At 47.5% G+C, this 26,461-nt stretch overlaps 1 protein-coding gene across 3 annotated transcripts; it reads right to left on the bottom strand.

Moving 5' to 3' along the window:
- Positions 1-373: 373 nt before the first annotated feature.
- Positions 374-26,455, bottom strand: epg5 (ectopic P-granules autophagy protein 5 homolog (C. elegans)). Of its 3 annotated transcripts, none has more exons than XM_071402996.1 (46): positions 26,335-26,455; positions 25,552-25,650; positions 24,702-25,403; positions 24,314-24,574; positions 23,993-24,191; positions 23,732-23,868; positions 23,507-23,614; positions 23,241-23,314; positions 22,792-22,900; positions 22,562-22,676; positions 22,001-22,151; positions 21,756-21,905; positions 21,432-21,589; positions 21,096-21,247; positions 20,852-20,992; positions 20,524-20,685; positions 20,327-20,449; positions 19,985-20,247; positions 19,221-19,361; positions 18,857-19,001; positions 18,509-18,706; positions 18,241-18,348; positions 17,943-18,065; positions 17,601-17,767; positions 16,843-17,070; positions 16,647-16,770; positions 14,814-14,958; positions 10,634-10,805; positions 10,373-10,538; positions 8,624-8,766; positions 8,370-8,526; positions 8,037-8,231; positions 7,667-7,880; positions 7,399-7,574; positions 7,091-7,298; positions 6,905-6,980; positions 6,602-6,705; positions 6,338-6,513; positions 5,929-6,132; positions 5,570-5,779; positions 5,265-5,409; positions 4,947-5,189; positions 4,543-4,756; positions 4,247-4,459; positions 2,525-2,639; positions 374-2,440 (listed from the first exon to the last, which is right to left on the bottom strand). In XM_071402996.1, exons 2-46 carry the CDS (start codon positions 25,597-25,599, stop codon positions 2,258-2,260), a joined length of 7,746 nt encoding a protein of 2,581 aa, XP_071259097.1. In that variant the 5' UTR covers positions 25,600-25,650; positions 26,335-26,455; the 3' UTR covers positions 374-2,257. The 3 variants fall into 3 exon arrangements, with proteins under 3 accessions (XP_071259097.1, XP_071259099.1, XP_071259100.1); XM_071402998.1 differs by having other exon boundaries at positions 26,331-26,399; XM_071402999.1 differs by lacking the exon at positions 26,335-26,455 and adding an exon at positions 25,828-25,910.
- Positions 26,456-26,461: the final 6 nt, after the last annotated feature.

Genomic DNA, 26,461 nt, shown 5'->3' with positions numbered 1-26,461 from the left:
ATATTGATGTGTGTATTTTGTGTAATTTCTGTAATTCAGGGCTCATCTGTAAAAAAGAGGCCGTGTTCTCAGTATGACTCCCTGATTAGAGAGTTACATTTTCTTAAAAACATTTATTGTGAAGGTGTAAACCTGACTGACTCGCTTTACTCATATACAGACCTAATGGAGTCTGGAGTGACAGACTGTATGTGTGTAAGTTCTCGCCTCCATCTGATGGGCTCAGTACTGTACACACCATTCTCTCTCCTCTAAGATCTATCTATCCCATTTCCATGGAGACAGCCGGCATCTGAAGTGCAGCATGCTCCTTTCACAGACAGACAGACGAGGTGCCAGACATTAACACATGATTGATGAGACTTAAACACGGTTTCATTTCAGAAAAATCATTTATTCCAGATCCAAATTGCGTTATCACACTTCTAAACACCATATCACCAGGGGTGGAATCGGGGAGAATATGTGTAAACACTGTTCCCAGAGTGAATTCCTTAGTGATTATTTTCCCAACCCCCCCCCTCCACAACATTACCCATCTGTATATTATGATCCTCTGCTAGGCTTGCCTGTAGACGAGGCTGATCATATACACACAGCCAGCCAGCGAGGGGTACATCCGGGGGGGTCGGGGGGGCAAGACCTGGCACACTTCCCCATTCTAGACTACTGAACAAGGAGTCATGTCTGTTTTACACCTTACATTTCTATCTGATCACCCTGTAACATTGCTCCCCCCTGAGCAAGCCCCTGGCAGCCCATAGTCAGGCTGGCAGTAAGGCAGGTTACATGCTGTACAATCATATCACTGCTGTTGTTCCTGCTGCTGCGTCATACCATAGTACTCCGGAATATATGGCTGCATCTCAAATGGCACCCAATTACCTATATAGTGCAATACTTTTGACCAGAGTCCCATAGGTCCTGGTCAAAACTAGTGCACTATAAAGTGAATAGGGTGCCATTTGGGAGACGCTCTGAATAAATGACTAATAACCAAGTGTGCTTCTACAAAGCATAGAAGACAAGGTGGTTTTTCCTAAGGCTAATTGATAAGTTGAGTGTATTTGGCACAAACAATAAAAGCACTTTTAGCCAATTCAACCATTCTACCTTCAGTCATAGCAGGCCATGTAACTGATGGGTTGATCCCCTGGCATTCAATATGGGCAATTTAATACTGGTATGTAAAATCTTCCTCCACATGCACCACTGGGGATGAATTTAAAAGAGCTCTAAATAACTTAAACATCACGAGTTATAATCTCCATCATTAAATGTTGATCACAGAGAATAAGTGAAATCAGTGGCACTGGTTTATGGTAATGTCTGTGAGTTTGTTTCTCATACTAACTCTGCTTCATAATTGTCATCCAGCACTTGCAACATCAGCCATAGGCAAAATGTGAAGGAACCTGCTCAAGTAATTAAAAATAAAAGGCAACACCCTTTAAGAAAAAAAAGCTAATTCGCAGCAAATAGATCTGTGGCGAGAGGAGAGAGCGAGAGCGAGAGAGAGAGAGGAAGCCGAACAGAGAGAGTAAGGGCTCTATTTAATCAGATCCGATTTAGCCGACATCCGGTCATTTTGACAGTGTCTGAGGTGGAACTGCTTTATTGCTGTCAAATCCACAAGTGGCTCCTGGCATTATACCTAAAGCAGGCATTACCAGTAAGAGAAATCCCATGCAGCCTTTTTACAAGATCAAACACTGGAATGTGAGATGCAAGATAGAAATCCTTATTATTTTATTTAATGATTTTCAATTTGAGCGTAATTATTTCTATATAGCCTAGACCTTTTCGTTCTGAACTAATGCGAGTGGGACTGGTGTGGCTTCGTGACAATGATCAAGAGCAGCTACTCACCGGTTTGACAGCTCCAACGCAGTTACACTTCACACACGGCCAAAACATCAGCTATGCGGTTGTCGGCTATTGCCAGATAACGCTTGATCTGATTGAATCTATGCCTAAGTATCACACTCTAATAAACTAGACCTTTAACTGATAAACTTATAGTTGTGCCACAATCACTAGCAGTCAAATCATGTTCTTTGTTGAGATCCAGTCCATTATGGCTCAGTCCAGCTCCAGCATTCGATGGCTAGTAGCCTACTAGCATATCGGTGCACATCTCAAATGACACTATATTCCCCATGTAGTTCCCTACTTTCACCACAGGATAGACTGCTGTTTCTAACTTTTCCTGTTTAGCATACTGTGTTACAGTGCTAGCCGATGCTAACTGGCGCTGCTATCGTATGATGTTGAGGTATCCTTGGTCTGGGTAGAGGAGGTTGGCCAGCAGAGAAAGGAGGCAAGGTCCATCTCTAAGACAGTGTCCTGGGTAGTAGATGAACTGGACAGCTTTTCCTATTGAGTCCTTTAGGTCAGCATACTGTTTACTGCTGGGCATGGACTCCAACACAACCAGAGCCTAGAAACACACATGAAACACACAAGCTGAGCAACTCTGTGTGTGTGTGTGTGTATATATGTATGCGTGTGTATGTGTGTGTACCTGTTGTGCTTTAGCAGTCAGCTGCTGGTCGGTGCTGGGCTGGAGGCGGACCTGGTCCTCTGAGGGAATCTGGACTGAGAGAAACGCAGACAGACTGCGCACCACCACCCTGAACCTAAACATGCACACACCGGAGTTACCAAAAGAATCACACAGTAAACACCGATGGTGAATATACAGTGTTTTCAGAAAGTATTCAGACCCCTTGACTTTTTCCACATTTTGTTAGGTTACAGTCTTATTCTAAAGTTGATTGGATTTTTTATTTTATTTTCCCCCTCAATCTACACACAATAACCCACACGGACAAAGTAAAAATAGGTTTTCAGAAATGTTTAAAAAAACGTATTAAAAAAAAAGAACCACATTTACATAAGTATACAGACCCTTTACTCAGTACTTTTTTGAAGCACCTTTGGCATCAATTACAGCCTCGAGTCTTCTTGGGTATGACGCAAACAAGCTTGGCACACCTGTATTTGTGGAGTTTCTCCCATTCTTCTCTGCAGATCCTCTCAAGCTCTGTCAGGTTGGATGTGGAGAGTTGCTGCATAGCTTTTTTAAGGTCTCTCCAGAGATGCTCGATCAGGTTCAAGTCCGGGTTCTGGCTGGGCCACTCAAGGACATTCAGAGACCTGTCCCGAAGCCACTCCTGCATTGTCTTGGCTGTGTGCTTAGGGTCGTTGTCCTGTTGGAAGGTGAACCTTTGCCCCAGTCGGAGGTCCTGAGCGCTCTGGAGCAGGTTTTCATCAAGGATCTCTCTGTACTTTGCTCCGTTCATCTTTCCCTCGATCCTGACTAATCTCCCAGTCCCTGCCGCTGAAAAACATACCCACAGCATGATTCTGCCACCAACATGCTTCACCGTAGGGATGGTGCCAGATTTCCTCCGGACGTGACGCTTGGCATTCAGGCCAAAGAGAATCTTGTTTCTCATGGTCTGAAAGTCTTTAGGTGCCTTTTGGCAAACTCCAAGCTGGCTGTCATGTGCCTTTTACTGAGGAATGGCTTCCGTCTGGGCACTCTACCATAAAGGCCTGATTGGTGAAGTGCTCCAGAGATGGTTGTCCTTTTGGAAGGTTCTCCCATCTCCACAGAGGAACTCTAGAGCTCAGTCAGAGTGACCATCGGATTCTTGGTCACCTCCCTGACCAAGGCCCTTCTCCCCTGATTACTCAGTTTGGCCGGGCGGACAGCTCTAGGAACTTCTTCCATTTAAGAACGATGGAGGCCACTGTGTTCTTGAGGACCTTCAATGCTGCGGAAATGTTCTGGTACCCTTCCCCAGATCTGTGCCTCCACATAATCCTGTCTCGGATCTCCCTTCAACCTCATGGCTTGGGTTTTGCTCTGACATACACCGTCAACTATGGGACATTTATATAGACAGGTGTGTGCCTTTCCAAATCCACAGGTGGACTCCAATCAAGTTGTAGAAACATCTCAGGGATGATCAATGGAAACAGGATGCATGTGAGCTCAATTTTCAGTCTCATAGCAAAGGGTCTGAATACTTATGTAAATAAGGTATTTCTGTTTTTCTAAAAAACTGTTTTCGCTTTGTCATTATGGGGTATTGTGTGTAGATTGCTGAAGATTTTTTACTTTATTTAATCCATTTTAGAACAAGGCTGTAACGTAACAAAATGTGTTAAAAGTCAAAGGGTCTGAATACTTTCTGAAGGTACTCTATATGTCCAGTATGTCTGTGAGTGTGAGTACCTGTTGGATAGTGGTGATCGGCGGCCCAATCCTATAGCCCCCAGCAGTCCTGAGCCGAGTCTCTCCTCTCCCATCTGAGAGAGCCGTGTCTGCAGCCTCAGTAGCCCCGCTACCACGGCTGGAACCTCCCCCAGACCCTGCTGCAGATGCTCCACATACACACACAGGGCCTTGTGCCACCAGAGGAACAACTTAGCCTCATCATAGGGACCACTGGGAGAGAGAAAAAACTATATTACCAACACACACACACAGAGAGAGAGACACACACACACGAGGGGAGGGGGTGGCCAGACCTGGGGAAGACCTGACTGTTCCATGTGTTGAGTAGAGCGAGCGTCCTCTTCTCATTGGCCACTGTGTGTTCCGTGTTGAGGCGCTGCAGGATGTAAGCATAGAGTGTCAGGAAGCTGCCTCCTGATTGGCTCTCAGACAGGAAGTCGTCCACGGTCAGCTCAGGCACCTGCAGGGACGCCAACACAGGACCCCACCCGACACCCTCCTCTTCCGCTAGAGAGAGAAAAATGAAGAGAGACGGAGGGAGGGGAGAGCAAGCGATAGCGTGAGGTTTTCACTGCATGTCTGAAATAAAATACATCTGTCCATCACCAGTACCCCCTGCTGACAAACCCTGACATAGACCCTCCCCTAAGACCTTCCTTGGTAAACCCCTCCCCATGGTTACTGTCTCCGTGGTTACCATGGGTGAAGTAAGCGGTGATGCAAGCCTCGGTGATGCGGGTCATGTGGCGTACAGACGCTAGGCAACGGGAGCAGGCTGTCAGGAGCGGCAGCACTGGGAAACCCTGCCCCTTCCTGTCCAGCCAGCCAATGACATGAGCTGCCAAGGCCTCGCCTGTAGACACGCCCACTCCGTTCAGCAGAGCCAACGAATCACAGAACAGACTAGAGAACGCCATGTGTCTCTGCTCCAAGCCCACCTCTACACACACAAGAGACAGAGAGACAGAGGTTATTGATGAAGGTGATGATGATGATGACTATGAAGAGTTCTTACCAGGTGGGTTGAAGGTGATGATGCTCTCCAGTAGTGCCTCTAACTGCGTCTCCAGGTTAGCCAGACTGATGCTACCACTCTGCTCCAGTGAGACCAGACACTGGACACACCAGCGCACACACACACCGGCCTTCAACGTCTCCTCCTACACGGAGAGAGAGGGAGATTAATGCATTCAATTTTGTCTGTGGTAATGAGAGAGACAGTCTGTCTATATTAGAGTGAGGAGAGATTGACTGTCTGTTAATGATAAAACTAGAGAAAGAGAGGGAGGGTGACATTATGTTGTGTTCCCTCTTTCTCACCCAGTATGGCATCCCATGGGGGCGTGGCTGCAGCCCAGCAGCGCTGCGTAGTGATAGGAGCAGCGTCTGAGGGGCGGAGTCTGCGCTGAGCAGCAGAGCGTGAGGGTAGTGGGTGCCTACATATCCCATGATCCCTTGGTAGGAGGAATGGTCCACCTGGTGCCATGGCAGGGAGGCGGACTGGACCAACAGACTAAGGAGAGGGGAGTCCTGGAGGACAGAGGGAAAATAAGCTAAACCAGATGGGGAGTTAACAGAGCTACACACCAGTCATAATGAGGTAATACATGAAGAAATAAACAAAGCGAATACGAAGTTGTGTACAAACACAGCTATCCAGTGTCCTAATTCTCCCTCACCGGTTGGCTGAGAAGCTGCTCTTCTTTAGTGAGGAACACCAGCATGTAGAGTAGATAGACCAGCATCTTGTGTGAGTCTGTGTGTATGTTAGTGTTAGAGCTGGCCGGAGTTTGCAGGCTGTCACTCAGAACGCTGACCCAGTTGACCTTACAGAGGACTGCCCCTAGGAACAGGAAGCAGCTCTTAGGACTTCCTCTCTCCACCTGCAGAGGAACAGATTAACCTTGGGTAAAGAATCACTCTACACCTCCCTAATGCTACATCGCAGAGCACTACCCGCAAACAAGTCCTGTAGACTGTGATACTCAAAGTGTACAAGGAGTCCGTTTGTTTTAGGAATCCAATGAGTTGTGGGTTGAGGTTAGGGATTAAGGAGTCTGGGGTCAGAGTAAGGGGTCAGGGTCTTACATTGAACAGCTGTTCCATGAGGTGTGTATCGGGGTGCAGGTGTGTCCAGGGCAGGCTGCCGAGGTGTGTGTGGTAAAGGTAGAGGAGGTACTCTGGTGTACGAGGAGAGCTGCAGCTGTCACAGTACTGCATCAGACACAGCCACAGAGCTCCACGCTGCCCGGGGAGGAGGCGGTCTGGAACACACACACACACACACACACACCTTAAATGTAGGCTCAAACACATGAATGACTTTCATTACATCTAACATCACACGCAAACCTCTGAACTTGTGGTGTAGTGTTTGGGTCAGCTGGGTGTAGAGATCCACAAGACAGCCTGCAGCGCTGGCATCTGACTCCAACCAGGGATAACACCTCGGATTACTGAGAGAGACAGAAAGGAGGAGAGAGTAAGAGAAGATAGTAGAGAGCGTTAAAATATTATAGTCCAAACAGCGCAATGCCACAGGCCTGTAGTTTTGTTAGCGTTATGCAAGGCAAAGTAAGAAAGGGGGGAGTGAGCACAGTGGCAAAGATGGAGAAGAAGAGAGAAATAGACGGAGGGATAGAGAGGTGTGTTTACCTGACATCGTCTGTCTCCAGAACCAGGATCCAGGGCTTAAACAGCCGGACCATCTTACCGTGTAGATCCTGCAGGGCTGAGAGAGACAGAAAGAGGAAGAGATGAGAGGTGGAGATATTTCAACAGCGACTGGGGGGGGGGGAGCAGAATGTCTTAGTGAAAAACAGCCTAAACTGTGTCTGGTACCTTTCAGCACTCTGGCTCCCCCTAGTGGCTCCCTGGCGCAGGCGCTGAGCTGCAGGTCGATGAGGTAGCCAACCAGATATCCACAGAACGTGGTGACCTCACTGACGTATGGCGCCCAGGCGGAGTAAAGGCCAAAGCTACGGAGGTCCGACTTACTGAGACGACAACGCTGAAAATACTCACACAGCCAATCAACCGTCTCCTCCACCTGAGGAGGGCCAATCAAGAGACAAGGCAGGGTTAAATAAACTGGACTGGAAATGAACAGTATTGAATATGAAGATTTAGGGAGGACTTTCAGCACTCACCTGCTGAGGAGAGAGTGTGATGGGGGCTTGGCTGGGGGAGATGGATGTGGGTTTGGGGGTATCTGCGGTCCCGGAAGGCTCTGCTGTGGGTTTGGTTTTGCAGGGAAGAGGAGAGACGCCAAGCACACACAGAGTCACCCTCCAACACTCTGGGCTCAGCAACTGCTCTGTCGAACCTGACAATGACACACACAAGCACACGTTCGACGTCCGCACACACGTTGCACGTTGAAGTCCGCAATAAGAGATAACAAACAAACAGTCTTACTGGTCATGAGCAGGCGCAGACAGTCGCTGTAGTGGTCAGGGAAGTGGTGTCTGAGCAACAGGGTCCAGTGTCGTGTGAAGAGGTGAAAGGGCGTGAGGAGGTCAGCCTCGGGGTCACGGCCACAGGAACACAGAGCAGTGTGGACCAGCTCTACCAGTCTGCTACGCTCCGAGAACACTGGCTCGGCCTTACTCAGCCACGCACTCAGGTCAAACTACACAGGGAGAGAGAGAATCTGGTCATCTTAACACAGGAATACCACAGGCCTCCAGTTCTCTGTGTGATGTGTCGAGGTGGAAGTGTGGAAGTGTGTGTTCTGTGTGGGTGGTGTGTGTAGCTGTTGTGTATGTTTCTGAAGGTTGCGGCTGACCTTAGTGAGCAGCATGAAGATGACGTCAGCGCTGTCAGGGTGCAGTGATGTCACCACTTCCTTGTAGAGAGAGACAAGCTGATTGGGTGCTGCGTTTGGGGTGAAGAAGGGGGAGAGGAGGGGACACAGACGTCTCTGCTCCAGGATAGTGCTGAGGACACGCCCGCACTCTGCCTGGTTGCCCTGGATAAAAACCTACACACACAAACTGGATTAACACCTACACAAACTGGATTAACACCTACACACAAACTGGATTAACACTTACACACAGTCACGTCCTATGTGTATGAAATTAGTTTGTGGGTGTGTGTGTGTGTGTGTGTGTAGTACCTGTCCCAGTATCTCGACGCAGGAAGAGAGGTACTGGCGAGTGGGTGGGTGGCGGAGTGTGTCCTCACAGACGAAAGAGACCACCTTGTAGAAGGCAGCCACTCCTACACTCTGCACTGCTGCCGTCGGCTTGGCCTTGTACAAATTCACCAGAGCACTACACACACCCATACATTTTTTTACTTTATGGCACATATGACTATCAACAATTCTAATTGAGAAATAATTGATACAGGTATGGTGTGTGTACTGACGTAATGAACTTCTCAGTGTGTACTGCAGCCTGGGCAAGGCTCTGAGGGGGAGGAGTCTTGGCTTCCGTCTGCAGCTGCTTAATGTCGCTTCTCAGAGACACGATCTGAGTCTCCACTGCTTCCTGCTTCTGTACACACTCACACTGCACACACACAGAGACGGGAATGAGGGGAAGAGGGGAGGAGGATGCATGTTTACAAAAGGAACACCATGTGAGAATGCTATTCATTGACTACAACTCAGCGTTCAACACCATAGTGCCCTCAAAGCTCATCACTAAGCTAAGGACCCTGGGACTAAACACCTCCCTCTGCAACTGGATCCTGGACTTACTGACGGGCCGCCCCCAGGTGGTACGCTGATCCTCAACACGGGGGCCCCTCAGGGGTGCGTGCTCAGTCCCCTCCTGTACTCCCTGTTCATTCATGACCGCACGGCCAGGCATGACTCCAACACCATCATTAAGTTTGCTGATGACACAACAGTAGGCCTGATCACCGACAACGATGATAAAGCCTATATGGAGGAGGTCAGAGACCTGGACGTGTGGTGCCAGGACAACAACCTCTCCCTCAACGTGATCAAGACAAAGGACATGATTGTGGACTACAGGAAAAGGAGGACCGAGCACGCCCCCGTTCTGATCGACGGGGCTGTAGTGGAGCAAGTTGAGAGCTTCAAGTTCCTTGGCGTCCACATCACCAACAAACTAACATGGTCCATGCACACCAAGACAGTCGTGAAGAGGGCATGACAAAACCTATTCCCCCTCAGGAGACTGAAAAGATTTGGCATGGCTTCTCAGATCCTCAAAAGGTTTTACAGCTGCACCATCGAGAGTATCCTGAGTCTGACAGGTTGCATCACTGCCTGGTATGGCAATTGCTCGGCCTCCGACCGCAAGGCACTACAGAGGGTTGTGCGTACGGCCCAGTACATCACCGGGGCCAAGCTTCCTGCCATCCAGGACCTCTATACCAGGCGGTGTCAGAGGAAGGCCCTAAAAATTGCCAAAGACTCGAGCCACCCTAGTCATAGACTGTTCTCTCTGCTACCGCACGGTAAGCGGTACCGGAGCGCCAAGTCTAAGTCCAAGAGGCTTCTAAACAGCTTCTACCCCCAAGCCATAAGACTCCTGAACAGCTAATCAAATGGCTACCCAGACTATTTGCATTGCCCCCCCCCCCCCTCTTCTACGCTGCTGCTACTCTCTGTTATTATCTATGCATAGCCACTTTAATAACTCTACCTACATGGTTTCAAATCAAATCAAATTTTATTTGTCACATACACATGGTTAGCATGTTAATGCGAGTGTAGCGAAATGCTTGTGCTTCTAGTTCTGACAATGCAGTAATATCCAACGAGTAATCTATCCTAACAATTTCACAACAACATGTACATATTACCTCGACACCGGTGCCCCCACACATTGACCCTGTACCGGTGCCCCGCTATTGTTATTTACTGCTGCTCTTTAATTATTTGTTATTCTTATCTCTTACTTTTTTTGTATTTTCTTAATACTACATTGTTGGTTAAGGGCTTGTAAGTAAACATTTCACTGTAAGGACTACACCTGTTGTATTCGGCGCATGTGACAAATACCATTTGATTCGATTATTTGAACAGTCAGTTAATCATCCTTTCCCTTTCTTATCCCTCATAATCACCCTTTCTTAGTGGAATTTTCAAGCAGAATCAGCCCATTCTGAAAATTAAATCAAAACAGAATATAAAAGTCCTACCGTGACAGTGATGTGTGCCGCTCCCTGGCAGGGCTGGCCCCCCCTCTGCCCTCTGCACTCAAGCGCCATGGTAACCTGCTCTGGCCTGTTCCTGTAGAGTAGAGGAAGACTCTCCAGCAGCTCTGACTCCAACGCCACCTGCTGGGCCTCCCGAGACACTGCAAACCTAAACACACCAAGCACACTGTGAGCCATGTCCCAAAACATCACATACAGGTATACATCAATGGAATGACGGTTGGTGTGTGTGGGTGTGTGTACCTGGCCTGCTCCTGCAGACAGCGGAGGTCCTGCTGTAGGAGAGTGGAGGCAGCAGCAGGGTCAGCGAGGCAGGCGGAGGGGACCTCTGGTACCGGAGCTCTCTGTGATTGCAGCTCAGGGAGCGGCCGAGGGATAGCGTGCTTTTGCAGGTTAGACTGGATACGCTTCCTCGCTACACACACACAAAAGGGTTACAACAACAACAATAACAAGGCCGCTTGGTTTGTTAGCACTAGAATCATTTCCAATGTACACCCTACCTAAAAGCGAGCGATCGCTTTGTGCACAAGTAAGATCAGGGATATTGCCCCTGCGTATTGAAACAGGTCGGTGTAATGGTGAAATGTAAGAGGAAAGACTAATGTAAATAGTGACCTTGATGAAATAAAGAATGAAATTAATTTGATCCTCTATTGCCCTTTCTATCATGATATACGCTTGTCCTTACTCCAGAAAGCCCACCAGATATACCCTGGAATTATGTGCCTGAGCCATGAGGAAAAACTGAAATGTTATTTTCTGTCAATTATGTATTTCCATTTGCAGAATCTTTTGATAAAGCCTGGAATAAAAGAAAAAGGTTGACCTATAATTAAATTATACAAATATTTTGTTCCCACATAGCGAAGGGCACCTACAGTGGGGAGAACAAGTATTTGATACACTGCCGATTTTGAAGGTTTTCCTACTTACAAAGCATGTAGAGGTCTGTAATTTTTATCATAGGTACACTTCAACTGTGAGAGACGGAATCTAAAACAAAAATCCAAAAAATCACATTGTATGATTTTTAAGTAATTAATTTGCATTTTATTGCATGACATAAGTATTTGATCACCTACCAACCAGTAAGAATTCCGGCTCTCACAGACCTGTTAGTTTTTCTTTAAGAAGCCCTCCTGTTCTCCACTCATTACCTGTATTAACTGCACCTGTTTGAACTTGTTACCTGTATAAAAGACACCTGTACACACACTCAATCAAACAGACTCCAATCTCTCCACAATGGCCAAGACCAGAGAGCTGTGTAAGGACATCAGGGATAAAATTGTAGACCTGCACAAGGCTGGGATGGGCTACAGGACAATAGGCAAGCAGCTTGGTGAGAAGGCAACAACTGTTGGCGCAATTATTAGAAAATGGAAGAAGTTGAAGATGACGGTCAACCACCCTCGGTCTGGGGCTCCATGCAAGATCTCACCTCGTGGGGCATCAATGATCATGAGAAAGGTGAGGGATCAGCCCATAACTACACGGCAGGACCTGGTCAATGACCTGAAGAGAGCTGGGACCACAGTCTCAAAGAAAACCATTAGTAACACACTACACCGTCATGGATTGAAATCCTGCAGCGCATGCAAGGTCCCCCTGCTCAAGCCAGCGCATTTCCAGGCCCGTCTGAAGTTTGCCAATGACCATCTGGATGATCCAGAGGAGGAATGGGAGAAGGTTATGTGGTCTGATGAGACAAAAATAGAGCTTTTTGGTCTAAACTCCACTCGCCGTGTTTGGAGGAAGAAGAAGGTTGAGTACAACCCCAAGAACACCCTCCCAACCGTGAAGCATGGAGGTGGAAACATCATTCTTTGGGGATGCTTTTCTGCAAAGGGGACAGGACGACTGCACCATATTGAGGGGAGGATGGATGGGGCCATGTATCGCGAGATCTTGGCCAAAAACCTCCCTCCCTCAGTAAGAGCATTGAAGATGGGTCGTGGCTGGATCTTCCAGCATGACAACGACCCGAAACACACAGCCAGGGCAACTAAGGAGTGGCTCCGTAAGAAGCATCTCAAGGTCCTGGAGTGGCCTAGCCAGTCTCCAGACCTGAACCCAATAGAAAATCTTTGGAGGGAGCTGAAAGTCCGTATTGCCCAGCGACAGCCCCGAAACCTGAAGGATCTGGAGAAGGTCTGTATGGAGGAGTGGGCCAAAATCCCTGCTGCAGTGTGTGCAAACCTGGTCAATAACTACAGGAAACGTATGATCTTTGTAATTGCAAACAAAGGTTTCTGTACCAAATATTAAGTTCTGCTTTTCTGATGTATCAAATACTTATGTCATGCAATAAAATGCAAATTAATTACTTAAAAATCATACAATGTGATTTTCTGGATTTTTGTTTTAGATTCCGTCTCTCACAGTTGAAGTGTACCTATGATAAAAATTACAGACCTCTACATGCTTTGTAAGTTGGAAAACCTGCAAAATCGGCAGTGTATCAAATACTTGTTCTCCCCACTGTATGTATATACACTGCTCAAAAAAATAAAGGAAACACTTAAACAACACAATGTAACTCCAAGTCAATCACACTTCTGTGAAATCAAACTGTCCACTTAGGAAGCAACACTGATTGACAATAAATTTCACATGCTGTTGTGCAAATGGAATAGACAAAAGGTGGAAATTATAGGCAATTAGCAAGACACCCCCAATAAAGGAGTGGTTCTGCAGGTGGTGACCACAGACCACTTCTCAGTTCCTATGCTTCCTGGCTGATGTTTTGGTCACTTTTGAATGCTGGCGGTGCTTTCACTCTAGTGGTAGCATGAGACGGAGTCTACAACCGACACAAGTGGCTCAGGTAGTGCAGCTCATCCAGGATGGCACATCAATGCGAGCTGTGGCAAGAAGGTTTGCTGTGTCTGTCAGCGTAGTGTCCAGAGCATGGAGGCGCTACCAGGAGACAGGCCAGTACATCAGGAGACGTGGAGGAGGCCGTAGGAGGGCAACAACCCAGCAGCAGGACCGCTACCTCCGCCTTTGTGCAAGGAGGAGCACTGCCAGAGCCCTGCAAAATGACCTCCAGCAGGCCACAAATGTGCATGTGTCAGCATATGGTCTCACAAGGGGTCTGAGGATCTCACTCGTACCTAATGGCAGTCAGGCTACCTCTGGCGAGCACATGGAGGGCTGTGCGGCCCCACAAAGAAATGCCACCCCACACCATGACTGACCCACCGCCAAACCGGTCATGCTGGAGGATGTTGCAGGCAGCAGAACGTTCTCCACGGCGTCTCCAGACTCTGTCACGTCTGTCACATGTGCTCATGTGCTCAGTGTGAACCTGCTTTCATCTGTGAAGAGCACAGGGCGCCAGTGGCGAATTTGCCAATCTTGGTGTTCTCTGTCAAATGCCAAACGTCCTGCACGGTGTTGGGCTGTAAGCACAACCCCCACCTGTGGACGTCGGGCCCTCATACCACCCTCATGGAGTCTGTTTCTGACCGTTTGAGCAAACACATGCACATTTGTGGCCTGCTGGAGGTCATTTTGCAGGGCTCTGGCAGTGCTCCTCCTTGCACAAAGGCGGAGGTAGCGGTCCTGCTGCTGGGTTGTTGCCCTCCTACGGCCTCCTCCACGTCTCCTGATGTACTGGCCTGTCTCCTGGTAGCGCCTCCATGCTCTGGACACTACGCTGACAGACACAGCAAACCTTCTTGCCACAGCTCGCATTGATGTGCCATCCTGGATGAGCTGCACTACCTGAGCCACTTGTGTGGGTTGTAGACTCCGTCTCATGCTACCACTAGAGTGAAAGCACCGCCAGCATTCAAAAGTGACCAAAACATCAGCCAGGAAGCATAGGAACTGAGAAGTGGTCTGTGGTCACCACCTGCAGAACCACTCCTTTATTGGGGGTGTCTTGCTAATTGCCTATAATTTCCACCTTTTGTCTATTCCATTTGCACAACAGCATGTGAAATTTATTGTCAATCAGTGTTGCTTCCTAAGTGGACAGTTTGATTTCACAGAAGTGTGATTGACTTGGAGTTACATTGTGTTGTTTAAGTGTTCCCTTTATTTTTTTGAGCAGTGTAGATTGTATGTAGGCTTGTCTCTCACATGAATCTTCTCCGTGTGAGACTTGGTTCCAACGCCTTCCGTGTATTTTTTCTGTATTTAACTGTATTTATTTGTGTTATTTTTAGTGCTCTAGGGATAATAATTATTGCTTGGATAACCTTATTTACTATTATATATGGGTTTATTTTTCCACTCTTAACCTGCTGCATCCTGCACAGAACACCGGAAGAATTATCACTGTGAATTATTGTAATGTGTCAATTAATCCCATAAGGAATGGGCTGCCAACCAGGCGAGTTGACACAAGAATAAAACGTCATTAATTCAGTCACAACTGCTATGTGCTGAGGCTGTGTTCATGTGCATGTACCTGCGCTGGGGTTGGTATAGTCAGTGAAGGCAGGGTTGTTGCTCTGTATGAAGGTGGGTTCATTCTTCACTTTGTCCCAGAGATCCAGCACCTCCCTCTCATCATACTGGACACGCTCCTGGTCCACATACTCCACCCACAGCTCCTACACTCAACCAATACAATATGATACATCTAGCAAGCAATACAATATGATACATCTAACAAGCAATACATCTAGCCACCAATACAATATGATACATCTAGCAAGCAATACAATACATCTAGCCACTAATACAATATGATACATCTAGCCACCAATACAATATGATACATCTAGCCACCAATACAATATGATACAACTAGCCACCAATACAATATGATACAACTAGCCACCAATACAATATGATACATCTAGCCACCAATACAATATGATACATCTAGCCACCAATACAATATGATACAACTAGCCACCAATACAATATGATACATCTAGCCACCAATACAATATGATACAACTAGCCACCAATACAATATGATACATCTAGCCACCAATACAATATGATACATCTAGCCACCAATACAATATGATACATCTAGCCACCAATACAATATGATACATCTAGCCACCAATACAATATGATACAACTAGCCACCAATACAATATGATACATCTAGCCACCAATACAATATGATACATCTAGCCACCAATACAATATGATACATCTAGCAAGCAATACAATATGATACATCTAGCAAGCAATACAATATGATACATCTAGCCACCAATACAATATGATACATCTAGCCACCAATACAATATGATACATCTAGCAAGCAATACAATATGATACATCTAGCAAGCGATACAATATGATACATCTAGCAAGCGATACAATATGATACATCTAGCAAGCAATACAATACGATACATCTAGCAAGCAATACAATACGATACATCTAGCCACCAATACAATACGATACATCTAGCCACCAATACAATACGATACATCTAGCCACCAATACAATATGATACATCTAGCCACCAATACAATATGATACATCTAGCAAGCAATACAATATGATACATCTAGCCCCCAATACAATATGATACATCTAGCCCCCAATACAATATGATACATCTAGCCACCAATACATCTAGCCCCCAATACAATATGATACATCTAGCCACCAATACAATATGATACATCATTCACCAACACATCTATCAACCAATACGACACGACACGTCTATCAACCAATACGACACGTCTATCAACCAATACGACACGTCTATCAACCAATACGACACGACACGTCTATCAACCAATACGACACGACACGTCTATCAACCAATACGACACATCTATCAACCAATACGACACGTCTATCAACCAATACGACACGTATATCAACCAATACGACACGTCTATCAACCAACACGACACGTCTATCAACCAATACGACACGTATATCAACCAATACGACACGTATATCAACCAATACGACACGTATATCAACCAATACGACACGTCTATCAACCAACACGACACGTCTATCAACCAATACGACACGTATATCAACCAATACGACACGTCTATCAACCAATACGACACGTCTATCAACCAATACGACACATCTATCAACCAATACGACACATCTATCAAGCAATACAACATTACACATCTATCAAGCAATATAATATGACATCTATCAAGCAATATAATATGACATCTATCAAGCAATATAATATGACATCTATCAAGCAATACAATATGACACATCTATCAACCAATACATCAAAGGCAAAGCAGAGGCAACAGTGGCAAGGAAAAACACACGACACACACACACCTGTTGCTTGTGCATGACCTTGGCCAGTCTTTGGGGGTCATACTGTGGTGGGAGAGAGGGCAGATACACTTCCTTCTTCTGAAGAGTCTCATCGTCCAACCACACGGCAAACACACCAAACAGCCTGTGAACAACCAATCAGATCAGCCTGGGAAACAGCCCGTCACAAAGGGGAGGGGCTAGTAGCTGTACGTACCTGACCAGCTCTGTGTGTATCTGTGGGGAAGTGAGGAAGAGATGTGGAGGGGAGTTGGGGCGGTCCTCTCCCTGGCTGGGGGTGTATGTTGGGAGCACCCTCAGGGCCTGGCTGGCGGTGTGGTGGAAGTCAGACACCTCCTGTAGTCTCTGTCTCAGATCTCTCAGTAACACCGCCTGAGACGAGCCCTGGAAGAACCGACGACCAATACAGCCCCCTGCATCCAGACTGCAGACACCAGAAACAGGGGGACACAGAACATTACTGAATTTATACCAGCCTAGAGCAGGGTTCTCCAAGTGGGGTCCGCGGTCAAATCTCAAAATAAATAAATAAACTAACAGATTAAACTAATTTGGGCCAAAAGAACCGTGGAATAAGTTTAGAGGGTGTAGTACAATGTAATATTATTCATCTACAATTTATATTCTTAACCCTGGGCAACATGGGCCTGGGAGGCTCACAGGGATATCGGTATCCACAGTACTCCACCAAGTATTTCCCCAATTGATTCATTTGTTTACATAAATGCACTGTAACTTAAGCTGTAAAACTCCCAAGTTCTCTCTCTGCCACATCGACAAATGTGTAGAATTGCAGGAAATGATCTTGTAAACTGCAACATTCTCTCACTGATGTCAAGACGCAGGACTCTAAAATGTTAATTCCCAGGGCCAGAGACTGGGTTCGTCCAGCCACGCACCGCCGAAGTCATAGAACCACTGGCCTAGAGGTTATGGTGTGTGTGTGTGTCGTACCCATACTCAGGTCCTGGCTGTCTCAGGTAGAGCTGCAGGAACCTCTGCCAGACGAGGGGGAGTAGCGGGTGGTCAGGGGGTGTGGACAATGCCTGACACGCCCACCTGTACACCTGCAGCCGCTGCAGAGATGGAGCCACTGGGAGCTTCAACCGCTGCTGGGCCTTCTGCCTCACACAGACACAAGAAACACAAAGATAGTGAAACACAAACACTATGCATCTCAGATTAAGGCTTATAACTCTCTCATAGTTGTATTGTTCTGCTGGTCAGGTGAGAGGTTGGAGTGTGTGTACCTTCAGAGCCTGGTCAGGTGAGAGGTTGGAGTGTGTGTGTGTGTACCTTCAGAGCCTGGTCAGGTGAGAGGTTTGGATCAGACAGTAGTTCATGCTCCACACAGCGTCTCAGCTGAGAATCCTCCTCAAACATCCCCTCCATGTTCAACACCAGCCACGCAAACCACACCTAAACACACACAGTTATCATTTCACATACAAACCACACCCACGCAGACTTTTAGTTTAGGTGTGGTTTTTAGCAGAATTTTTGGGAAAACGCAGCAAAAATGTTTTATTTTGTTTCACACAGAATGACAGCACGGATATGACAAGATAGATAGGACTGAGGTTAATGTTCTCACCTCCCCGCTCAGCGATTGGCCCTCAATGAATGAGGGTGTGGCATTTCCAGAAATCCAGCCAACCAGGGAAGAGAGCAGACCCCGGTCTCCATGGTAACCTAAGGCAATCTACAGAGGGGTGAAAGAGAGCATCACAGATTGATCTACAGTGTGTGTGTGTGTGTGTGTGTACTCTTTCTTCACAGAAAAAGAACACACACTGATCAAAATAAGCATAACAGCTGAAATATATGGGGCTCTACCATCTTCTGTCTGTGTGTGTGTGTACCTTGTGCTGCTGGTACAGTAATCTCTGTACACACTCCTCCTGGTGGTGTGTGAAGGCGGAACGACAGAGCTGATCCATCAGGAATAGAACGGTCCTGTCTCGGTACCACAGGTTCTGCTGGGTTAGAATTCCCACCCAGAACTCTAGAACAGCTGCCGGACCAACACGACCTGGCCTAGAACTCTCCACCACGTGAGTCTGAAAGAGAAAAAAAACACACACACTCATCGTGAAGAGATTCATGGACTGTTCAGAGGCAGGAACATCCACTTCTACAGCTGGCCAAACTACTGATCTGGTTAACCCCATGTTTCACACCAGTTCTGATGATTTGGTGTGTGTACATACCTGTATGACACTGTTGAGCAGGCGTACCATGTCCCCATAGGTGCCTCCAGTGAAGAGTGGTGCCACCCTGTGGGTGACCTGCTGCGTTACACCCTGAGGACACACACCGTCGCACTGCAGGAACAACTGGACACAGCCCACAAACCTGGCACAGAGAGAGGAAGAGAGAAACATATATCGTAGTCCAAACATAGCAATACCACAGCCCTCCAGTTGTGTGAGATTTTAGTGGGATTTTAAGGTTTCGTTTAGGCAGGGGTAAAAGATACTGAAAGTTAACTGTAGAAGCTGAGCGGGCAGAAAAGAGGGAGGATGTTGTCCAGTACAGAGGAATTGGGTCTAGGACATAGTGTGTATCTCTTACTGTGTGTTCTTCAGCAGGTAGAAGCTGAGAGGGTAGGTAGGAGGGAGGATGTTGTCCAGGAGATGGACAGCAGCTCTCAGATGTTGAGACTGAATCAGGTTCTTCAACAGATCCACTCCCTCTGTGCAAAACACCTCCAGACTGGGATAAGACAGACAGACAGACAGACAGACAGAAATAGATGTTACACACAATAGTACAGAGAGAGACTTTAAACACATGTGCAGTGTGTCTGTATGTAACTGTGCTGTGGTCCTCACCAACCGGCTAGAGTGACTTTGCACTCTGTGCCGGTAACCGCACCTTGCTTCACTGACCTGTAATACTAATAACTGCACTATACTGCTTTTGCACCATGTACACTTCTTCACAAGACGGTACACACACACACACACACACACACACACACACACACACACACACACACACACACACACACACACACACACACACACACACACACACACACACGTCACACACACGTCACAGCAGCACCCCTCACTCTGCATGTATAGATATATCCCCACTGTAAATTGTAACGTTATATCCTCACTGTAGCTCAGCCTATACTCTAGGGTTTTATGATTATTATTTATATTGTATATTCTGTATGTCGACTTTGTGTACATTTCTCTGTCTGTATTCTGTTTGTACATTTGTCTATTGCTGGCAGCACCTGTTCATTAAGTCTAATTCCACGTATGTGGAAATGTACTTGGCGAATAAAGGGATTCTGATGTGAGAGAGAGAACAGATGGTCATACCTGTGTCCTACAGATGTCATGGCGATGGCCAGGTAGCAGCCAATGGGAAGGCCCGCCTTTACGGCCCTTAGAACAGGGTGCATGTTGGGGGCGTGCGTGAGCTCCGGAGAGGGGTTAGGGGCAGAGCCGGGGGTGGACCAAGCTGCTTGAGGATACTGGGTGTTGCCATGGAGCTTCAGCCTTAGCAACAGTTGCCAGGCCCACTGGCTGAAGGAAGCCTCAGGAGACAGACCCAGACGGAGAACACTAGCCAGGTAGGACACCTGATCGACAGAGAGATGTGTGTTAACCTCAGAGATGAGACGGGTGTATGATGTGCACTAATGTGTGTGTTTGCGTTACCTGTTTGATTCCCTCTGAGATGAGTCCATTGTATGGCTTGTCTGTGAGGTATTTCTGATAGGCTTCTGCCACCAGCAGAGCAACTTCACTGTGGAGAGAGGAGGGCAGGGCCAGAGTCCCATCCTACAAGACACACGCACTCAACATTACACGCTGTACACACTCAAACTCAATGAAGGGTTAGGTGTGTGTAGTACCTGTGTGTAGCCCCAGTCCAGTCCTTCCAGTAGAACACAGGCCAGGCTGTTCTCCACAGCAGAGAGGGGGTGTTGGAGCAGCCAGCCACCGATCACACACACTTCCTCCGGGCTAGGACGCCACAGGAACAGGGGCAGCTCCTTACTGAGGTACAGTGCCACCTAACATACACAAGGCTAATCAACATGCAGGTGTACTTAACCCAACCACCTCTTTTACACTTGAAGTCTTCATCCCCATCCTTTCCACAGCAACCCCAGGTGTTGACAGACGCCACGCGCACGCGCACGCGCACACGCACACGCACACACACACACACACACTTACCATGCCGACTGTCTCGATGGTCTCTCTGAGTCTGTCCAGCAGGACTGAGATGATGTAAGGATGAGCGGTTGCTATGGCGGCCAGCAGCTCCCGCCCCACCTTCGAGTAGGTTTCCCTGGTAGACACACTGACATAGGACACCTGGAGGCAGGGATGGAAATAAAGGGTGACCTGCAGTAGAAACTGGCAGCCGGCTTTGCTGCGACCTCTATTCATTCCGTGTGAAAAATGATGTGCGTGTTACCTGGAAGACGAGGAGAGCTATCGTGGTAATGAAGGTGGGGTCAGAGTGGTGGGTGGGCATGGCCATGTGAGCTAGCGCCGTGAGGAGAGAGATTCCATCAGAACTGTTGACGTCACACAGCCATTTCTCAAACCTCTCCTGGTGACTCGGCTCTGCAATACACGTTAGTACTTCATTAACGTACGGTTCCTGTGCTGACACACTGTGTATGTGTGTGAATGTATGATATTGAGCTCTATTCTGTGTTGTTGTTGTTTTAGTACATTGTGTTTTTGGAAAAAGTACTTGATGAATAGAAGTCATTCCTATCATCATTGTGTATGTGTGTGTGTGTACCTCTGAGGGCCTGTAGGCAGGTGTATGTGTTGTCTGTAGAGTTGAGTGTGTCCGGTGCAGCGGTCTCTGCACACTGCATCACGTACAGAACTCTCCACAGCATGGAACTGGACAGGGTTCCATAGGGCATCTCTGACATGAACAGCCAGATACCCAACCTAGGAGAACACACAGTCAGATAATACACAAACACTTTACACCCTCTCTCTCACTTTACACACTCTCTTTCTCTCACACACAAGTATGCACGCACTCCCCAATCAATATTCTTACTGCCTTGTAAGAATAGACAGCCAAAAACATGACATTTCTTCCCCCTCGCACCTCTTGTTTCTAAGGACGTGTAGTACAGCTCTGAGGAACAGATGGTCGTATTCTAGCTGCAGTTTCTCCAGAGAGATGGTACTGGGCCGAGCTGGACCAGCAACACTCACATACTGGGCCCAGTGATCACTGACGTAACACACTGTCATCCTGCAGGGAGGGAGCGCACAGGAGGCAGCGGTTACACACCTTTACAAAACACATCTAGACCTACATCTAAAATGTACTGCGTGTGGGTGTCTTACCGTATGGTGTGTCCGATGCGTTTGACTAGCTGGCGGTAACGAGCGCTGTCGTAGGTGTTCAGACCCACAGCTAGCAGCTCGATCAGTGACGAGGCAAACGCAAACACACGCATCATCTTCTGACTGGAGCAGGCCTTGGGCTCATAGACACCTAGATAAAGAACATCCGTTATAAAATGGTAGGACAGTCACACAGCTACACACACATCTGAAGCCAAGAAGCAGGCACCAGAATAACAGAATTACCACGTCAGTCAAATACATGACAACACACGCGCGCACGCATACACACACAGCTTCACTTTCGTGAAATGTCAGGACTTTTTGGAGTGTAAAAATATTTGACCATTAAAAATCTTATTGTCCCTAATCCTAACCTAACCCCTTAACCTAACCCCAAAACCCTAACCCTTAAGCTTAAAATAGCACTTGAACAAATTCAGGTCCTGACTTTTCAGAAAAGTTATTGTTTTCATACCCTTTCAGGACATTCGGGTGAAATGTTCGGACATTGGGATCCTGATAATGTAGGAAAACAAGTACACACACACACACACACACCCTTCTTGCTCATCTCCAGCAGGTGTGTGAAGAGCTGTTGGAAGGGGAACTGGGATAGCAGAGAGATCAGGTCCTCTTCACAGAGTAACAACCAGCTGCTCTCTGGATCCTCATCCTGAAAAACACACATGCACATCAGCAACCTTACAACACTTCTACCAACGCTCCTAGGGTCAACTTCCCTGAAATACCACACACACCAACACATGCATGCACACACACACAGTTACCTCCTCTCCACCTTCATCCACTAGGGTCCAGTTGCCAGACTCGGGGCCGGAGGCTGCAGCACTCTGACTCTCACAGGGCTTCATGTGGCTCATGAACTCAGCCCGGTGCCTAAAGATGAAAGGTCAACAATCAGAGAGAAAAACCCATAGGGAGCTAACTTGAAATGTTGAAAAATCACATAAATAGGTAAGGATTAGAGATGAAAGGTCAAGGTTAGGGCTACCTGACTGGAGACATGAGGGTGGTGACATGTAGGGTTAGGGGTCAGGGGCCAGAGTGAGAAGTTAGGGTTCTTTACCGGACTGGAGACATGAGGATGGTGACATGTAGGGTTAGGGGTCAGGGGCCAGAATGAGAAGTTAGGGTTCTTTACCGGACTGGAGACATGAGGATGGTGACATGTAGGGTTAGGGGTCAGGGGCCAGAATGAGAAGTTAGGGTTCTTTACCTGACTGGAGACATGAGGATGGCCAGAGCCTGCATGAACTGCTGTACTCCTGAGGGGTTTCCCAGGACCTGGATCTGAAACACACACCCCCAAGCATGTTTTAGTTAAGACTGCTAACTTCACCTGGCAATGATGCCATTGTTAGCCGAATATGATAACCTGCCAAAAAGCATACAGAAATAGTGGAGTGAGCCTTCATTCATAAACCAGGCCTACTTTTGAGGAAATCAAAACAATAAACAAACTAGATAGAGGGTGTGTCTCACCTGTAAGAAGGCTGCAGCCCACTTGCCCACTCCTGCAGAACAGCACAGCAGATGGTTCAACAGGTAGAGGTGTTCTCCTGATCCCCCCACACGCAGTAACACTGCCACCTATACACAACACACACACCACAGCATAGCATGACTAAACTACACAACAGGTGGGACAACAGGTACTGCTGTACCAGGGCTAGTGTTGAGGTTTACTGTGTGTGTCTGTGTGTGTACCAGTCTCTGCAGCCAGAGGTGGATGTCTGTCTGGAACTGCGTGTCATCCAGGACTCTCCGTGTGAAGCTGAAGAGAACACTGATGCTCTCCTTCAGAGGGAGGAGGGAGCTGGGCTGGCTTTGGGTACCACACATATCTACAATACACACACATACACTTGACTAATTAAACAAAGAAACACACTAAACATGTGTACAATATGGTAACTATGAAATGAAATCCCACTTGTGCGTATATGTATGTACGGTGTGTGTTCTCACCGTGGAGCAGGCAGTGTAAGTATGACTCCACCTGAAGACGTGACAGCAGGGCTGTGTATGCGTGCAGCGCCACCTTCTGGTGCAGGAGTTCAGAGCGGGCCTCGAACAGCTTCCGCAGCTCCACCAACACAGCCTCACTGAAGTCAGCCTGCTGGAAGCGGTGGTAGCCATACACCTTAGACTGGTCCCCACACACACCCTGGAGAGAGAGAAAGAAAGGGTGTAAAGAGAGAGATGAAGAACAGAAGTGTATTGTATAACTTTGTAGCTTCTGTGTTATGTGCTAAGTCGTAAACTAACAGAATCTATTTAACCACATACCTGAAGTGTGAGCTGTTCATCTCTGAAGCTCCAGAGTCGGTTCTGTGTGGTGTTACAGTCGGAGGTGTGTGTGTGGAGCTGTGTGTGTGCGTGTGTCAGCTGTCTGCGGCAGCGCCAGTAGTTCTGCAGGAGTTCTGTCAGCTCGTGGCCTTCCTGCCGGGCCAACACTGCGAACCGGGCTGCACACACCTCCACCCCCTCCACCCACACACACATCCCCCCACCCGGCTCCCACACACTCAGCTGCTCCAATGAGAATGCCTTCAGGAAAAACACAAGACAGTCGACACTATAAATAAATATTATTCACCATTATTTTGTAACATAGATAGCTTTGTAATATAAAGCGGTTCGATCCCACAATGGGTTATAGTAAGTGTGTGGTTACCTGTAGTTCTGGGCTGGGCTGGGGTAGTTCAGGGTACAGTCTGGTCCTGGAGCCCTCAGATGGAGCTAGTTCCACAACAGGCTCCAGACTGGGAGGACACTCCTGCTCCCCTAGAGGCAGAACAGCAGGGCCCCTTGTCGCACAGGCCCGCAGAGCCTCCTCATGCAGCTGCATCAGGGAGCCCTCCTCCAGTGTGGGTAGTGAGGGGTAGAGGGCAGGGGCGCTGGGGGCCAAGGGTGTCTCAAGCGTCGTAGATATGCAGGCCTGAGTCTGGATGTGGGTTTTGTTCTGGGTCTCTCTCCCCACCTCAGTGCTCGGTGGTTCAGCTCTGAGCTCAGCCCCTTGGGCCTCTCCTCTCCCCTCATCCCTCTTCTCTGACTCTGTCTCAGAGGGCTTTTCTAGTGTCTGGGGTGAGATTGATGATGATGTTTGTGATAATGTGCATGATGAAAGTGTCTGTGATGCTGGTAATGATTCCTCTGATGTCTGTGGTAATATCTGTGTTGATGGTTGTGATGTCTCTGATAAAGTCTCTGATGCCTTTGCCAGGCCCTGTTGTTGCTCTGTCCCCCCGTAGGGCAGACTGAGGGGGATGTCTGTGAACTCAGAGCTGGGCGGGGCAGCAGCACCAGCTTCTTCATCACAACCAGCAGAGAGAGCTGTGGGACTCTTCACTCGTCCACTCTGCCTCTGTTTCCTGTCCTGTTGGGGGTAACACACAACAGTAGTCTGACTGGTTGTTACTCATGAATAATGACAGGGTAATACATACTATCATATGCTTTAACCATCATTTGATAAACAGACAGTAGTCTGCCCTCAGGGACATACAGGAGTGTACTGTACATACCTGAGACCTGCTACTGGTCTTGGACTTCTTTTGTCTCACAGCCTCCATCTGTCATATCCTTCACACCTTGTTCCTCTCACCACATTCACCCTAAGGCTTCTAAGGGGAGAAAACAGTGGGTCTGTTAAATGGGAGCACAACAGTCAACTCACAGTCTTTGGTACATTATTATTTTCTAATCTCACATTAGCCAGCTTGGTCCTGGCTGCCAACACAGGGCCAAATGATAATCCTGTCATTCATGCGTCAGCAAAACAACACCACTCACTTACTCACGTGACTACTGATGATAAACAAGGACCTAGATGTCTGTGTTATCTTTACATAAGGCGGTTCTTGTTAGCAAATAGGCGTGGTTTCAGACCAGTCTCGAGCTGTATAGGGTAAGGGTTAGCTATTTAGAGTTAGCTAGTGTCGGGAAAACGAAACACATCCACCCCTCTCCTCGCATAGCAAAGCAATGGCTAGAGAGGGTGTAATGACAGTCGTCGGTCATCATGGCTAGCACAGTGTACCCCAGTTTACCTATCCCTGTCAGTTGATTCCAAATAAGCTCTGCCATTTAGCTATCTTAAACAAACTGGGGGAAACATATTGTCGTTAACGTTACTAGCTAGCTAGCAAGCAAGCTAGCTACACGTAGCGCTCTCGTGGAGTGCGAAAACAATGATATAATATAGCTAGCTAGCACCAGTTTTTTTGGTGTAGCTAACGCTAGCTATAATGATCAGCTGTAAACTGTAGGCTAAACCCCTAAAAAAAATTACAATGCTACCTACCTACCTTTGTAAAACAATTTGATCAACGCCAGCGAAGTGACATTTGGCAACACATCAGCTGTTATTTGTTTTGCTCCAGGAAGGAACAGTTATCGCGATAATATTTCGTCACATGACTCCTGCACGATCTT

Source organism: Salvelinus alpinus, chromosome 5 (genome assembly GCF_045679555.1).
Source record: "Salvelinus alpinus chromosome 5, SLU_Salpinus.1, whole genome shotgun sequence".
Classification (NCBI taxonomy): domain Eukaryota; kingdom Metazoa; phylum Chordata; class Actinopteri; order Salmoniformes; family Salmonidae; genus Salvelinus; species Salvelinus alpinus.
The sequence above is the reverse complement of the archived record's forward strand: the minus strand, read 5'-3'. Positions and strand labels throughout refer to the sequence as shown.